Source organism: Monodelphis domestica, chromosome 3 (assembly GCF_027887165.1).
Source record: "Monodelphis domestica isolate mMonDom1 chromosome 3, mMonDom1.pri, whole genome shotgun sequence".
Lineage (NCBI taxonomy): Eukaryota > Metazoa > Chordata > Mammalia > Didelphimorphia > Didelphidae > Monodelphis > Monodelphis domestica.
Window position 1 is genome coordinate 310720070 of NC_077229.1, and position 17251 is coordinate 310737320.

Consider the following 17251-nt stretch of genomic DNA (forward strand, 5'->3'; position numbering starts at 1 on the left):
TATTCATAAATGAATGAGATATAAAAACAAAAGTTACCAATGAATGTTTAAAGTATGACTTTTGGTTGAAGACTTTTATACTGAATTAAATAAAAATTCTATCACAAATTCAGATTTTTTAATTCAAAAGGAAAATATGAAATCAGAGCCAATAAAAGAATAATCAATGAATCAATAATTATTTTATCTAAAAAGAACATTACATTAAATTGAACAAGACATATATGTGAGACAGGAAAGGAAACCAAAACATATTATATAAAAGAAAATAAATAGAATGTAGAGAAAAGCTGCTTATAATAATTCTTAAACAATTAAAAATATATTTTTGATTAATATTAGATAAGGACAAAAAGCATCATACCCCAATGTAACTTGTAAGCGTAGTCAAAAGCATCTCAAAAATAAAAGAATGCACTTGGAAACAAAAATTTACTTTAAGCACTGACTCTATCCATCCAAATATTTAAGTGCCACCTGTATACAAAGCCAGCACCATATACACATATAAACAGAATATTTAAAAAAGAGAATATAAAAGATTCTTTTTTGCCTTCATAAAGCAACAGAAATATTGCCATTTTTCAATACCCACTGATTTTTTACAAGAAAATAAGGATGAAAACAAGGAAATAAAGATAAAATAATGGTTTGAATATGAGATGAAAGAAAAAGGAAGAAAATTTGGTATTGATTTCCACAAAAATTTTAATAATCATACAACCAAAGAGCAACAAGTCTAAGAGAAACTTCACTTCATAAATTTTGTATGAGACCAGCTCTGACATTATTTTATATCAAATATTTTGTGATTTGGCAAGATGACAAAGAATAAATGTCCTATCCCAATACCTTATGATGATTAGAATATAATAGCACTACACTATGGCTCTATTTAAACAAACTAATAGACAGTCTAAAATAGTAAATTACAGAGAAAGGATTTCATTATTTCTATGTAGCTGATCAAAAAAAAAGCCACATTTTTTTTGAGCTAGAGTATCATAAAAATTGCTATTATTCATAAACTTACTTTAGCAGGATAATTTAGCTTCCTTTCTCTTATTCAGATTTCCAAATAGACATTTTAAACTAAAAACAGGAAGAAAATAAACTACATAGTAATGATTTGTCATACCTGTTGGTATTTCATGCGGTTCTTCTATGGGGGATATTGTTCCTTCTAAAAAGAAAAAAAAATCAATTATACACGCTTAATTTATATATGGTTTTGCCTCTTACTACTAATAGTTTAAAAAATTACATATACAAGTAACTTCAAAAATTAAATCATAGTTTTTAGAAAATATTATACCCTAACCTTAAGGAAATAAATTACTGATGATAAAATATTTGGAATTAATTTCTTTCTCATTGTTACAATACTCTGCACAAAACAATAAAATCTTTATTTCACTAATCTCAATCTTCTAATGAAGAAACCAATAGGAAACCAGTCAGAAAACCTTCAATTTAACCCAAATTCTTTCTCACACTACTTACAAGACAATGAATTATTTTTTAACCATCTTGTTTCCTGTTAGTAATGTGAGAATATTTAACTTATAATATTACATTTAGAATTAGTAAAAGATGCCAAGGACATTCTATAGTCTCTATTAATATTAATTAATTTTAAAGTAATAATGACAATAACTAAAAAAGCTTTCCAAATTAATTGTAAATACAATTTCTGAAAAAGAATAAAAATGTACAATTTACATTTTTATTTTTGAAAAATGATACTCAAAAAAATTTTCTATAATATATATGACCATAACTTAGTCTCTTTTTATAGTAGTTGCTTCAAAATTCAGAAATTATTTAAGATATACTGACAAATCAACCAGGTAATTAATATGGATCTGACAGTCTTTATAAAATTGCTCATCAAAATGTCAAACTGAATAATAATTCCAAATTACTATGAAAATGAAAGTTTATTTTAACAATGTTCCCTGGCTATAAGTTGTATAGCCTCTGCATGTGTGCATGTATAGAGCCTATAAGTGCATATGTATATTGTAGTTATAGATTGATAAAGCTTTATATATCATATCTCACCTAAATATTATTAATTGGTATTCTACTAATTGGTTAGCTCCTACTATATACTCTTCCACTCTGACTCTATCCATCTCTCTTCCCTCCATGTACAGTTTTGTTTCCCTTTAAAAGCATTTTTTCTTCTATATGCTTTATAAAATTGCTGTAATATATAAATGCTATGAAATTCTGTTATATCCTTTATAAAATAGTTTAATAGGGGGCAGCTGGGTAGCTCAGTGGATTGAGAGCCAGGAGTAAAGATGGGAGATCCTAGGTTCAAATCTGGCCTCAGACACTTCCCAGCTGTGTGACCCTGGGCAAGTCAGTCACTTGAACCCCACTGCCTAGCCCTTACCACTCTTCTGCCTTGGAGCCAATAGATAGTATTGACTCCAAGATGGAAGGTAAGGGTTTCAAATAAATAAATAAAATAAAATTTAAAAAATAGTTTAATAGCATTTACTTTTACTTACTTTTTAAATATTATGTCTCCATTTTCAACACAATAAGAACTGAATCACATAAACTAAGAAATAAAATCATTAACTTTCATTATAGAAAGAAAAAATTGTAGATGTTAACTTACCCTCTATGCCCATGTTTAATTCTTCTATGGCAATGTCTAAAAATAAAAAATATATATATTTAACAATTGAACTCTAGAAGATCTAGAGAAGCTTCCTAAAAACATTCTTCTACTAAACTGCCTTTAAAAAAATGTATTATCAACCCCAAACTTATTTAGTGTTTTCATTCATCTTTCATTTGTCCTTCCAAATAGAAGAAAAATGTATAAATATTTGTTTGGAGGGAGAGGAAGTGGAAAAACTTTTTCCTTAAGCTATTATAGCCCAAGAAGAAGAGAAAGTAATTTCCACTGCATGGCTAGGAGGTGTTTCCCACTTTGTTTTAAATTATGAAAGTCAGTGCCAAATTTAGTGCCCAACAGTAGAAATCAATCCTCTGAGGTGCCTGTATCTCTTTGCTCTTCTCTAGATGTAAAGCTGCACAGTCCGGTGCAAAGAGCTTAGCAACATCACACCAGGACTAGAATTCTGGCTCTGCCACTAAAGACCTATATGATTAAGTCCCTGACTGCTCTGAGTCTCCATTTCTTACCTCTATTAATAACAGAAACAATAATACCTCTCTCGCAGGACTATTGTGAAGAAAGAACACTATAAATTAAACACCAAGTACAGAATCACAGAATTTGAAAGGTGGAAGGAATCATAGTCTAGTCCAATCCAGAAGTGAAAAGAGTACTCACTATATAACTTACCGAATGGATGGCCGTCTCTGCTTGAAGACCTTAACTGACAGGGAACTCACCACCTTTTAAAGTGAGTTTCTTCACTTTTGGACACTTCTCTAAAGATTTCTAAGTTTTCTGACATCCATCCAGCCTAAATTTGTCTACCTAGTGCTCTGGAGCCAGAGAAAACAAGCCTCATCCCTCCTCCATATAAAAAAGCTCTCAAATATCTGAAGACAGCTATTATATCCAGACCATCCCCAGATCCCTAAACCAATGTTCCCAAGAGAGGGTCTCAAGGCCCTTCACCATCCTTACTGTCCTCCTTGGGACGCTAGCTGTGCCCAGTATTTCATATGAGGTCTGACAAGGGGAAAGTACAGAGGGATTCTCAGATGCATCCCACTGTTAATTCATACTAAGCTTGCAATGCACTAAAACTGCTGTTATAAATATATTTATGTCAATACTGCTGTGAACTTTTTAAATGGCCTTTGTCTTTCAAAGAGCTCTTAAATAAACAGAGGGCATATACAGCTCTTCATCGGCACAAAAAAAAAAAAACTTTTGGCTTGGGAGTGTAAACCTTAAAATTTCTTAGACTTATAAATGTTGGAAATTTCACCATTGGGAAATTTCATACTTGAAAAATTTCCTATTGATAGTGGGAACTCTATTGGAATGTGAACCCCATGGGCATGGGAGGTTCCTCCTCCTCCCTTCTTAAGATTACTTTAGGACAGAAACCTTTTGCTGAACAATGGAAAGGGCTTTGACCTATGCTTAAGCATAGAACAGGAAGTTCTTTGAGTCATGATTGATTTTAGAATTGATACAATAGAGATACTTGGAATGACAGAACCAGGTCTTGGAAAATACAATTTCCACCCCACTCAGTCCTAACAGGATTTAGGAAGGGCTGCAGCAAAGGATCAAGATTTAATTATTTGAGAATATGACCTTCAACAGACATGTGCAAAGCCACAGACCTCTGGGCGGTCCTGGGTTAAGCTAGAGCCACCATTGGCACAGGGAAGACATGGACAGTGATTGGTAGATGTGAGAACTGAGGGGAGGGAACTTGGATGGTTTCCTTAAAGATAGAGGGGTCTGAGGACTGAGGGGTGGTTGGTTGGAGAGGTTTTTGCTCTGAGAGGTGGTGCTTTGAGGGTTGGCTCTGAAGGAAGCTGGAGGTGGAGGCCCCTGAGACTGTTTCTCCATTTTGGTCATGTGAGTGATAGGGACTGATCTCTTTTCTTTGCCTCAGCTATATAAGGGCTTGGGCCTTTTGGCCCAGCCTAAACAGAAGGGGTATTTAAGCCCTATTCCCTTCTCTCCCCTTTCTCTTTCCCTCTCTCTCTCTCTATCTCTAAAACTTTCTTCCTCCTGTTTGTAATTAAACTCTATAAAAGGTTGACTGCTGACTTGAGTTTTCATTTAGGAATTACATAGCTGAATTCCTTGGCGACCTTAAATTAATATATATCAGTCTTTTAAAGTGATTTCCTTGTCACAGGAGGAAGGGAAAGTTCGCAATTTCTCTCTACATTTTCCATTCACCTTTCAAGACTCAATTCTGGTATCATCAATTTGAAACCTCCAATTTCTGTTGCTATTAATGTCCTCTCACTCTTCAAATATTCCTAGAGTAGTATGCCTCCTTCTCCATTAGCCTGTATATTTATCTGTGTACCTCTTATATCAATGTAGTAAAATTTAGGCTCCTTAAAAGAGGGAGCTATTTCGTTTGCACCTTCAGTGATAAGGATAGTGTCGTAAAAATAGCAAGAATTTAATACATGTTGACTCAGTTGAAATGAAGTGAGAAAATAGCACAAGACCTATTCCTTAAAGGGCAAAGTTGTTTTTTTTTAACTTAACTTTTGTTTTGGAATCCATACTAAATATTGGTTCCAAAGCAGAAAAGCAATAAGGGCTAGGGAACTGGAATTAAATGACTAGGAAGTGTCTATGGCCACATTTGAACCCAGGGCCTCCTATCTCCAGGGCTGGTTTCTATCCACTGAGCCATCTGGCTGCCCCAAAAGTTTTTCAATAGATGAAGATGTGGAGGAAGAACATAAGAGAGTAAGGAATGTCTGAGTTTACTGTAAAAGACAAAATCCCTAAAATGATAGAATTTTTTTTAAATAATGTTAAGTATGGATATAAAGAAATATGGGCATACTTTCATAATAGTCCAAGAATTACTGGCTTTAAAATTGACTTCCTACTCCAACTGGTCTTAGAATTTAAAGTCATTTTTAAGAATATACACTGTTGTCCCACCTGTCTTTACCTCCATTCAAGATTCCCCAACCAGGATCAGTTCATCACTTTTAAACTCACTGTCACTGTTACAAACTCAAGCCCTAGTTGATATTCTCTCCCTCAGCCTCCTCTCCCCTTGGATTTGGGGGTTTCTCCCAAAGTACTCCTTTAGAGAAGGTAGAACATGGACTCTCTCAGTTCACTGGTTTTAACCCCATGATACAAGTTACCCCGTGATGCCCTATCATTGCCCACCCATCACTTTTCTTTCTCCTTTTATACATTCTCTCCCAATTAAAGTCTAAGCAATTAGCACAGAGCCTGACACATAGTCAGGACTTAATAAATGTTCATTAGCTTGAACTGGACTATTAAATTACTATATTACATTAACTGATAAAAAGAATTTACCTGAAGCAACTTCTGTTTTCTCATTTTCTGGAGGTTCGTAGACTATAAAAAAGGAGAAAAAAATTGCATGTCATCCCTACAGTTTTCATTGTGAAACTGAAAAATATAATATGGCCCTCTATTAAGTACATATTTCAGATTAATGAACAACTGTGTATAGCTATTATTCTTACTTAGAGAATTATACAGTCAACAAGTGGATGGTATATCAGAGAAGCTGATAGATTTAGAGTCAGGAACACAAGGGTTCAAATCCAGTCTCTGACACTTAGCTATGTGACTTTGGTAAGGCATTTACCTTTTTTTAAAGCTTATTTCCTAATCTATAAAACCAGAGAGTTGGACTTGTTGAATTCATAAGCCTCTCAGTTCTAAATCTATGATATTATTATTTTGTTAATTTTAATCCAAAGATATCCTTGATTTAATGATAAAATAATCAAATAGAAGAAAGATTAAAGATATGAGGAATATTTAGCTTAAAGAATAGATGATAAAGAAGTCAAATGGCATCATTTCCAAGTATGGTGAGATCTTATTACCTTCACCACTGAGAACAGGAATTAGATAACTTGAGATGTGGGTTGTTATCTGTGCTATATTTATATATATATAAAATTTTTAAAAACAATTCAAATGGAGGGTTTTACATTCAAATATATATCATTTCTACATCTCTGGGGATCTGTATTTTCTTCTCTTGTAATGGCTATGTAAATCTCCATCTGTATAACTACAAGTGCTTCATTTTATTTTAATATTAAACCTAAACTACCAGGAGCCTTGTGGAACTCAAGCCTACCACAGAGGAAGAAGGGCTGGCACCAAGTATGAATTCAGGCCAAACCAAGAGACCCAACACCAAGTATTTAATGAATTGAATGCCTGGACAGAGCTTCTGCCACCCTCACTCCCTAGTATGTAGAGTGACAAGCTATAGAAGTTGATGCCACCACCTTGGCAATGTTTTTGTGCTAACTAATCAGTGGACCCAGGAATAGGGAGTTTCCTATCAATTAGTTCTTCCCTTATGTTATGGCAGGCAAACTCTTATTTTCTATCTCTGAGTCAGTTACTATTTGCAGAAGCAAAAATTCTTTCTCCCTGTTAATTCTTTTTGCAATTCCATCCTTTATCTTTCTCAGCTCTGTCATAATACCATATTCTCCATTACTCTCACATTTAGAAATTATACTTTGTGACTGACAAGGTCCTCTCATCTTAGATTCCTTTATCTCTCAGAAGGTGTGATTTCTGTTACCACAGATCTCTTGGGTCCTCTGGGAGGGCAATGGAGTCCTGGTCACCCTCATCAGTCATGGGTGTTCGTTCGCCAGGAAGGGAAGCAGGCAAACGTTATGCCCTTTGTGGTTATTTCTGGGAAACCTCTTTGCTGCTATCACTCTTCTCCTTTTAGATTCATTTAATCCATCTGTGTCACCAGTTTTATTTTATCAATATTTTATCAATTTTTTATATTTTTGATAATATTTTGATCAAAAATTTTGATAATATCAAAAAATTGATATTTTATCAATCTTTATTAACCTCCAGGCCATTATGCATCTTTTATCAAGTTTAATACCTAATTTACAGAATTCCTCTCTATCCCAGCTCCAGTTCTTGTACTTGGAAATGTCTCTGTACACACTGATGAATCCTCAAACACTCTGACTTCCCAGGTGATACACTTCCCATAATCTTCACTGCGCTCCTCACCTACAATAAGAATGGTAATACCCTTCCCTGATCGTACCTTCACCCATAACTCTTTTGCTTCCAGGATCTAGAGCTCTGAAATTCTTTTCAGGATCACATCTTTTTCTTCCCCTCAGTCACTTTGTTGCATCATTCTCACTGTAACTTCCAGGAATTTCATCCTTCCTTTCTTTCCCAGTTCATTTCTCCTGTTCTGGTCCTGCATTCCCCCCTTTTTAAGATCTACCCTAATAAGTAGTTGAATGATACCACCCTTTACTTTTGCTATCAGTTGCTCTTTTGTCCTGCTATCATTGATAGTTGTAAACACCAAAGCTAAGTGACTCAATAATCTACTGCCTCCATATCTAAGGATGTGTTACTACAGGAGAAAGGCAATGCCTATCTTCAAATTTGTTTTCCTTCTTAGATGATAGATTTTCTATCCCACTCTCAAGTAGTGGCTATACCAAAGTTTTCTTCTAAATATCACTTTCCAACCTCCTTTTAGCAGAAGACCTTGCCTCCTAATCAACTATTCTAATAAGCATTCTATGAGGATTTGCCTCTTTTTCTTCTTTTTTTCACTTCCAAAGCCACTCTATATTATCCCCTATTTGTCCCACTAATGTTCTAATCTCCTGGCAAAGAAATAGGACTACTTCTGGAAGAGGCCAATACCTTTTGTTGCACCTCACATCTCAATCCCTGTAATCTTCCCTTAATTGCCATTTCAATGTTATATCTTTAATCTCTCCCTTTCCACTAGTTTCCTTTTTCTTCTACAGCTAACCACATCCAAGTCCCTCCAATTCTTAAAAGATTTTTATTTTACCCTGCAATCTATGGTCCTCTGTCTGTCTTCTCCTTCATAGACAAAACTCTAGGGGAAAAAAGTCATTGATAATCATTGCCTCTGGCTTACCATCAACTTGGCAATCTTAGAATCTAAATTTTCTGAAATGATCAAATCCATTGAAACTCTTTTCTTCCATGGTACTAATGATAATATTGGCACTTCATAAGTGATGGCCTTTTCTCAGTCCTCATTCTTCTTGATTTCACTTTAAGGTTAGATATTTTTGACCCTCCTTTCTAGATAGTCTCTTCTTTCCTTGCTTTCTTAATAGGGCATTCTTTCTACTTGTGTGACTATTCTTCTCAGCATCCTTTATTGATATATAAATATAATCAATATGTTATCAATTTTTTTGGTCCTCTCTTGTAGTCCTTTTATATGGAGAGATTTCCTTTTTGTTTGGATAATATTTATTGAGAAGCTGAAATACATCAATGATTTCCGATCTTTTTCATGTTAATGCATAAAATTACTGAGTTCATGAATTGAGAAGTATTTTTAAAAAGGCTTATTTATTTCAAACTAGAATATGTCTAATAAATTAATATGTCAAAAGTACTTTTTCTGCTCCTGGGCAAGTCACTTCAAATCTCTAAGGCAATCTCTTCATTTATAAGATTAAAAATTAGAACTAGATGATCTCTCAGGTCCCTTCTAGTTCCAAATGTTCTGGATCTACACAACTATGCTAGAAAGCTTTAAAATATGAAATAACTATTTATGGAGAGAAGAGCTATCTATCCATTACCAATCTCTCAACAGTCTTCTTTGTTGAAATTATATTAGAAAAGAACTTCAGAAAAGTAAAAGAAATTCAAGATAGTAATTCTTATTATTTCCAACAAATCTCTAACCAACTTTAGATACCCCCTCCACCCCACCGTGGTTCAGCAAGAAAGAGGCCATGAAGTAGAGCTAATTCCTAAACTATCAAGGAATAAGTCTAATATAAAGCCTTAAAATAGGGCATGAATAAATCTAATTTTATAAATAAGTCATAAAGTAAAAGGACCAATTATTTAAAATTTTATACCAGAATTTATGTAAGTCATTATATTGTCCTAAATTACTGAACTTAAAAATATATTTTACCAAATCTACTGTAAAACATTTTCCCTTCTTATTTTAGAATTTTCCCATTAATTGTGTCCTAGTCTTTTTAATATATTCAATGATGCTGTGTCTTTGTCCTCTGAGTGCGGCTTTGATTTTTGAAAATAGCAAAGTAATTAGAAGTAGAGACTTAAGAGCTAGGAGTCCTTTAAAATCATCTTTTCCAAATCCCTCATTTTACTAATGAGAGAATTGAGGCCCCTGGTTAAGTAACTGGCTTATTAAACTAAAATTAATTACACTCATGGTCAGACAAGTAGAAACAAAGGCTGGATTTAAAAGCTATTTTGACTCCAAATGTGCTCTCCCCATTATACCAAGCTAAATCTTTAGCTCTTTTGATAAGGGTTATTACTCAGAGTTTCACTTTTTATACACCTGGGTTTTTCCCAATTCTAGATAGTTGAAGTTGCCAAAATTCTAACCCTCAAAAAAGCATTACTATATATAATTATAAAACCAATTTTGGAATAAAAAGGATATACTCATAAATAATTAAATCACATATTATTTCTCTATCTTACAACACATAAAACTATATGTGTTTATATGTATATATGTACACTGTATAAAACTTTCTGTGTAAGCCAATTCTATTTACTTGATTAAGTCAAAATTTAATTCCCAAAAGAGATCAATGTTTTCCAAATTATGTTCTGAAGAATAAGACCATAAGGAAAATTGATTCAATTTCCATTCACCAAGCATTTATTAAGTAACTGCTTTGGCAAGGCATTGTGATAGCTGGCAGGGATACAAAGATGTTATAGAAATGTTTCCCATCTATGTCCCTGAAAATGAAGTAACAAAAAGATTTGTGTCAAGCATTTTGGAAGTATAGCAATAGACCTCAAGATGCAGGGTGTTGTAAAAGGACAACTAGGAGCCAGGAAGATCTGGGTTCAAAATTTGTTTCTGATATATAACCACCCCCAAGTGCTCTTGATCAGTTGTGGTGAACTTTAAATAGAAACAAGGGCCTCTAAATCTCATTTAGTTTTAAAATTCACCATTTGTTGTTATTTCTGTATAATCATTTCAATCTTTTTTATCCTATTTGGAGTTTCCTTGGCAAAGATACTGAATTGATTTGCCATTTCTTTGTCCAGCTTATTGTACAGATGAGGAAACTGAGACAAACATGGGTAAGTGACTTTTCCAGGGTCACACAGTTAATGTTTGAGACCAGATTTGAATTCTGGCTTTCCTGAATGTCCTATCTACTAAGCCACTTAGCTGCCCCAAAATGTAATATTTTCTATGTTTTATTTTGTTATATATTCCCCAATTACATTAAAAAAAATCCTTACCTTCCATCTTAGAATCAATGCTATGAATTGATTCCAAGGCAGAAGAGCAGTGAGGACTAGACAATGAGGGTTAAGTGATTGCCCAAGATCACACAGCTAGGAAGTGTCTGAGGCTAGATTTGAACCAGGACTTCCCATCTCTAGGCCTGGCTCTCTATCCACTGATTCACCTAGCTGCACCCTCTCCTATCTCCCAATTACATTTTAATCTGGTTTGAGCCACCCTGAGGAGTGTTGTGGGATGCATGTTTGACACCTCTCTACTATAAACACGTCTCTGTGACTTTAAGCTGCAAAGAAGGTACTAACTTTGTGAATCTTAAAATTTCTCAGACTTGTGAATGTTAAAAATTTCCCCATTGGGGAATTCTCCATTTTAACAATTCCCTACTGGGAACATTCCCCATTTGGACAGTGAGAACTCTACTTGGATCAGAAATGGGAGGACCTCTACTCCACCCGTACTTAGGACTGCTTTAGGGGAGAAAACTCCTTGCCAAACAATGAAAGTACTTAAACCCATACTTATAATGAGGCAAAAAGTTCTTTAAGCCATGCCTATTTTTAGAATTTATACAATAGGGTGCTAAGTACCTATAAAGGTCAGGCAACTTGTGAACTTAAAAGGAGCAAAAAGGTGAAAATTTATTCAGAAGTTTTTTCTGGTTCAAACTTACTAAAGGGATTAGTCGACTCAGCTGTGAATTCAGAATGGGCTGTCCTTTGGAAAACATCTACTGTGATTGGTAGATGGAAGAACTTAGGGGAGGTGACAGAGGAGAAAACCCCCTATATAAGAAAAAGGATCTCTTAAGAAGGGATCTCTCTGGAGAGACAGGCTCTAAGGAGGGTCTCTTGAGAAGAATCTCTTGAAGGACAATCTCTAAGGAGGTCTCTCAAGGGAGGCTGACTCTGGCTGGAATTCCCTCTGGGGAGACTCTGTCCCCCTGAATCCTCGCTTGAACAGATCTTATGGTGAGTGATAACTGACTGACTGATCTTTTCTTTTAGGGCTTAGGCCTGGGTTGGCCAAGGCTGCCTGGGCCGGCCTATTCTTTTCTCATTTATTTCCTTTTTCTCTCTTTCTCTCTTTCTTTGATTCCTCATTGTATTATTAATTAAATTCTCTATAAAACCCAGTTGACTTGGGTATATTCATAATTGGGAATATTTCCCTGGCGACCACCTTAAATATTTGATTTAAAACAAGACACTGTGGTGAAAACATATTTTCTGCGGTCACAATTTACTCATCCACTTTTATAATCACTACAATTTATATCTTCCACCATTTTAACTCTTACAGTTTAAGGCATTAACTCTTTTAACTGCCACAGTTTATGACATCCACTCCTTTTAAATGCCACAACTTGCACTGATGGGGAAATTTCTTCACTTGGATTTTCGTTATTATAGGTATAATCCCTATTTGTTTTTTTCTCTTCTTCTGTATTTTCACGTTTTAAGTTTTGTATAGGTTTGGTGAATAAGGTGAATGGGAAAGCTGGTTTTTTAAATGCTGGTAATCAATAATACTTAAGATATTGAATCTGAAGTGGTTGGACTATGTAATCTTTTAGGTCCCTCCTTACAAATTTTAAATTTCTATCATTTTTCTTAAGACTCAAACTTACTCCAATAAAATCCCCAAATTTCCAAAATAAATATTTGGACATAATCCAGTTGAAAATAACATAACTTTTAAGAGAAAAAAATTCATTTTTTTCATCACTAGCTTCTGATAATGGTTTAAAAATCTCAATCTATAACCAAATATTATATATGCTACAAATGAGTATTTTCAAACCTTGTTCATCATAGTCTTGGTTTGGTGTGTCTTCTATAAAAAGAAAATTCAACCAGAAATCAGTATTTAGAAAATTAGATAACTTAAAGAAAATAGTTATGATATAAATTTATAAACATATTTCTAAAAATATATAATCATTATAATAAATAAAAAGATGTGGTTCAGTGTTAAAGGGTTTTTAATGAAACTTGATGATATGAAGGTCTCTGAAATCAAATAAGTCCATGATACAAAGTAGCACTGGGATATAATTAACTTTTTTATTCAATAAGCTTTAAGCTTTCTTTTTTTTTTTTTTTTAATAAAAACCCTTACCTTCCGTCTTGGAGTCATTATTGTGTATTGGCTCCAAGGCAGAAGACTGGTAAGGGCTAGGCAATGGGGGTCAAGTGACTTGCCCAGGGTCACACAGCTGGGAAGTGTCTGAGGCCAGATTTGAACCCAGGACCTCCCGTCTCTAGGGCTGGCTCTCAATCCACTGAGCTACCCAGCTGCCCCTCTCTTTCTTTTTTTTTTTAAACCTTACCTTCTGTTTTAGTATCAATTATAGCAATTGGTGTTAAGTGACTTGCCCAGGTCACATACCTAGGAATTGTCTAATAAAGCCACATTTGAACCTAGGTCCTGTCGACACTAAGCCTCTTTATCTACCTTGCTAACTAGCTGCTCTGGTACCCCAAAATGACTCTGGAAAGCTTTGAAAAAAAGTATTTAAGCTGAACATGAAAAGTTAAGAGCACTAAATGATCACTTAAAATTATACATTTGCTTCCTTTCCAAAATTTCAAGACAAATTCTGAAGTTTATCATACCTGTATCATACTCTAGTGCTGTATCTTCAACTACAGATTCTTGGTAATCTACAAAGGAAAATTAAGTATATCTTTCTTAAATCATGAAAAGTGAAGATAAATGGCATACATTATTTAGTTTTATATTTAAAATGTTTAGAATCAAGCTAAGAATCTAATAACAGTGGGGGAGAAGTTATATTTAATACTCAGCATTCTATTGTCTTAAATAACCTACCAAAAACATACAGGCATCAAATAAATGTTTTTATTTAGCAAGAAATAATGAAGATAAGCCAAACTGATCATGTTGTCTTAACAATGAAATAAAACTAAAAGATTAACTTAAGTCTCACGCTGTGGACAATATATATTTCATTTCATAGGCTCTAGGGTAAACCAAAGAAACAGTTAAAATATTTTTAATTTTTCCAAATACTTAACAATTATGAAAGTCTCCATTACACTAGAAAACTCAATAAAATTTTCAAATGAAAAAAGTATTTCCTCTGAGCTGAACATGATACCACCAATTCTCTTCCCTATATTCCCAAGAAAGAGTCCTCTTCTAATCTTTCAGTAATAAAACTGAATGAAATGTAAACTGAATGTGTGTATATATTCGAAGTTCTTTTTCATGGTTTATTATACCTGATTGTCACAAACCTGGATTTTCCTGTTCATATACAATCTCTTCCACATCCTTATTGTAATCATTTGAATCTGAAAATTAAGAAATTACATTTTAAATGAATCATAATTTGTAAATTATCTTAAGGCCAAAGTAATTTCTAACAAATTTTTTAAACCTTTATCTCCTGTCTTAGAATCAATACTGTGTATTGGTTCCAAGGCAAAAGAATGGTAAGGGCTAGACAATGGTGGATTAAGTGATTTGCCCAGGGTCACAGCTAGAAAATATCTGAAGCCACGTTTGAACCCACAACCTCCCACCTCAAGCCTGGTTTTCAATCCACTAAACCATTCAACAGCAACTTAATTCTAACAATTTTAAAGGAATTTTGAAGGGAAAAAATCCATGGAAAGAATGGATTCTACTTAAATCATGATACACTTTCACATCAAAATATTTTCCTCTTAGCACTAATTAGGAGAAAAATTCATAAAATCTCACCTGACTCAAGATCTTCTATCTGATATCTATCTTCAGTTTCTGAAAAATAAGATAATGTTTGTAACAACTTTATTGACTGCTAAGCAAATTTAAACCTAAATCTAAAAAAAAAGAAATAGATTCATTATTCAATACCTATGGTTTATTTAAACATTAACATAAAGTAAATGATGAAATTTTGTATTTTTATTATGCTTCATACTTGAAAACATATTCTTATTTGATTCTCAGAACAATCTTGTGACCTAGGTAAAAAAGGGATAATTACTTTCCTTTTGCGATGAGAAAAAATAATTGACAACTAGATGGTTAAGACCACAAGCAAGATTAGAATACAAGTCTCCTTAGAAAATATTTCAGTTTTCTCTTTCTACCACTTAACACTGTCTCTGATTGGTGCCCCATCCACTTTATATCACATTGAGGATTAAAAAATATTCCATGCTGAGAAGAGAAATAAAAATGATTTGCAACTAAAAATAGACAAATAACTAATATATTTCCTACTATGGATTGCTAAAATACTGTCATATAACTTAGCTCCTCCTATTCTATCCAACCTCATAGTTTCCTACTTGTTCCTACCAATCCATCAAGTCTCAGCTTAAACATGACTTTCTTCATAATGCCTTTCCTGAGTTTCCCAGGCAGAGGTGATTTCTCCTTCTAAAAGAAGAATATGTGTTGTTGTAAATGAGCTGGAGGAAGAAATGGCAAACCCCTTCACGGTACATTTGCCAAGAAAACCCAAAATGGGGTTATGAAAAGGCAAACATGAGTGAAATTACTAAACAATAATAGTCTACAATAGTCTAAATCTGAAGACCTTAATAGATTGAGTTATGGACCCTTGTGACAGTATGTCAATGCTTAATAAGACTGCAGTTGCTGCCCACATTCAGAACTGAAGGACATGTTGAATCTTGGTTCTAGGTTAATGAAAATAAAAATGTTAACATGTAATTAATAAAAAATAATCATATCTTTATAAGAAAAAATAAAGTAAAAATAAAGTTGTTAAGATGTAATTTTTTCCCTCCAGGCAAATTCACAGTCCTCACTGAAATGTATCCATATGGATTTCAGGTTCCAAATCCCTAGTCTGGAAGGTACGTAAGGAAGGTTTTTCTGTAATGGAGTAATGGCAGGAAGAAAAGAAGAGAAACAGATGAATGAAAGAAATGGAATCAACATTGCTTGGCTGTTGACTGTTCAGACATAGGAAGTGAAGACAAGGAAAGATGAACAGTAATGCTGAGAGAAATCATTATGTCAGAAGGAAGATAAGATTTATGGGGTAAATGTTTATTTTGGACATTATGTCTTTGAGGTACCGGTGAGACATCCAAATGGAGATGCCCTGTATGCCACTAAAGTGGTGAGCCTGGAGCTGAGGAGAAGTTAAGGATGGTCTTCTTCTTCTGAAATACCTTAGCACTCAGCTTATATTCTTATGGCACTTATATAATTCTGTTTAATTATGAATATGAGTGAGCTGGTTCTGCCTTGCCCTTCTAAATACTAGGCTTATTAAGTAAAGGAGTCAATACAACCTCAGAAAAAGAAAAGTAATGGAATTTTTTTAACTGGATGAAGTCTGACATTTTTCTCTAGTCCAGCTCCCTCCTCTTGAGAAAATAAGGGCAGTGCCTTGCACTTGATTAAAGCTTAAGTCAGTGGCCAAACCCAGATGCCATAACCCTGAAGAACCCTGCGTAAACAACTTTTATGCAGAGAGGAAGGTTCCACAAATCATAATGGAAAGGAAAGACAAAGAACAAGGGGAATTAGAAAATGGTAGGGTTAAACTAGGGATATGGGAAAAGATAATTGAGGAAGGTGTATTTTCAGAAACTAGGGCACAATCTCAAAATTAGGAAAATCTCAGTTTCACAAAGCAAAATGTATAACTTGCAAAAAATGTGCCATAAGTAGACATTCTCAAGTTAAAATTGATGTCAAATTAGATTTAAAATAAATCATACAAACATATTTTAAAACTGTCTTCTGTGTTGGAGCAACTGTACCAGAAATATTATTATACCTTCATAAAGTATTTCTGTTTCCAGTTCTTCGAGTTTATCAATTAATTCATCTCTTATAGGAATATCTTCATCTTCTACTTGCTGGTCTCCTACAGCTTCAACCTCTTCTTCTTCCTTATCATTTTCTGTTTTAAATATAATCAACAGATTAACTGATGGGCAGTCACTATTTAAGGCACCCTTATTTATCAATATGTTTTACATATAAACCTGTATTATATAGTCAGCTAAAGTCCAACTTGAAGTGGGCTGGCATGACACCAAAGCAGCTAGAACTCGCTGCCTCTGAGAGAAGCAGCTGGCGAACCCACATTAACCATGCCGCTGCCACCTTTGAGGATGAGCGACGTCGACGTCTTGCCGCTGCGCATGAATGCAGACACCAGGCCACAACCGCGCCTCCCGTAACAACTGGTGTCCCAGGCCCCATGTGCCACAAACTGTGCGCCTCAGCCTTTGGACTCCAAAGCCACATGAGGGTGCATCAATAGATGATAATGCACA

General features: G+C 34.2%; 1 protein-coding gene across 10 annotated transcripts in view; it reads right to left on the reverse strand.

The window, feature by feature from the left end:
• Positions 1–17251, reverse strand: part of ASPH (aspartate beta-hydroxylase) — a 261874-nt gene that overhangs the window by 146404 nt on the left and 98219 nt on the right. For 7 of the 10 annotated variants that reach the window (XM_056823963.1, XM_056823968.1, XM_056823964.1 and 4 more), the window contains 8 exons: positions 16747–16872; positions 14703–14741; positions 14234–14290; positions 13589–13636; positions 12774–12806; positions 5987–6028; positions 2636–2671; positions 1139–1183 (listed from right to left, as the gene is read on the reverse strand). In XM_056823963.1, coding sequence (XP_056679941.1) covers positions 1139–1183; positions 2636–2671; positions 5987–6028; positions 12774–12806; positions 13589–13636; positions 14234–14290; positions 14703–14741; positions 16747–16872 — 426 coding nt within the window. The remainder of the gene's footprint in view (positions 1–1138; positions 1184–2635; positions 2672–5986; positions 6029–12773; positions 12807–13588; positions 13637–14233; positions 14291–14702; positions 14742–16746; positions 16873–17251) is intronic. The other 3 variants (XM_056823966.1, XM_056823969.1, XM_056823972.1) reach the window with 1 other exon arrangement.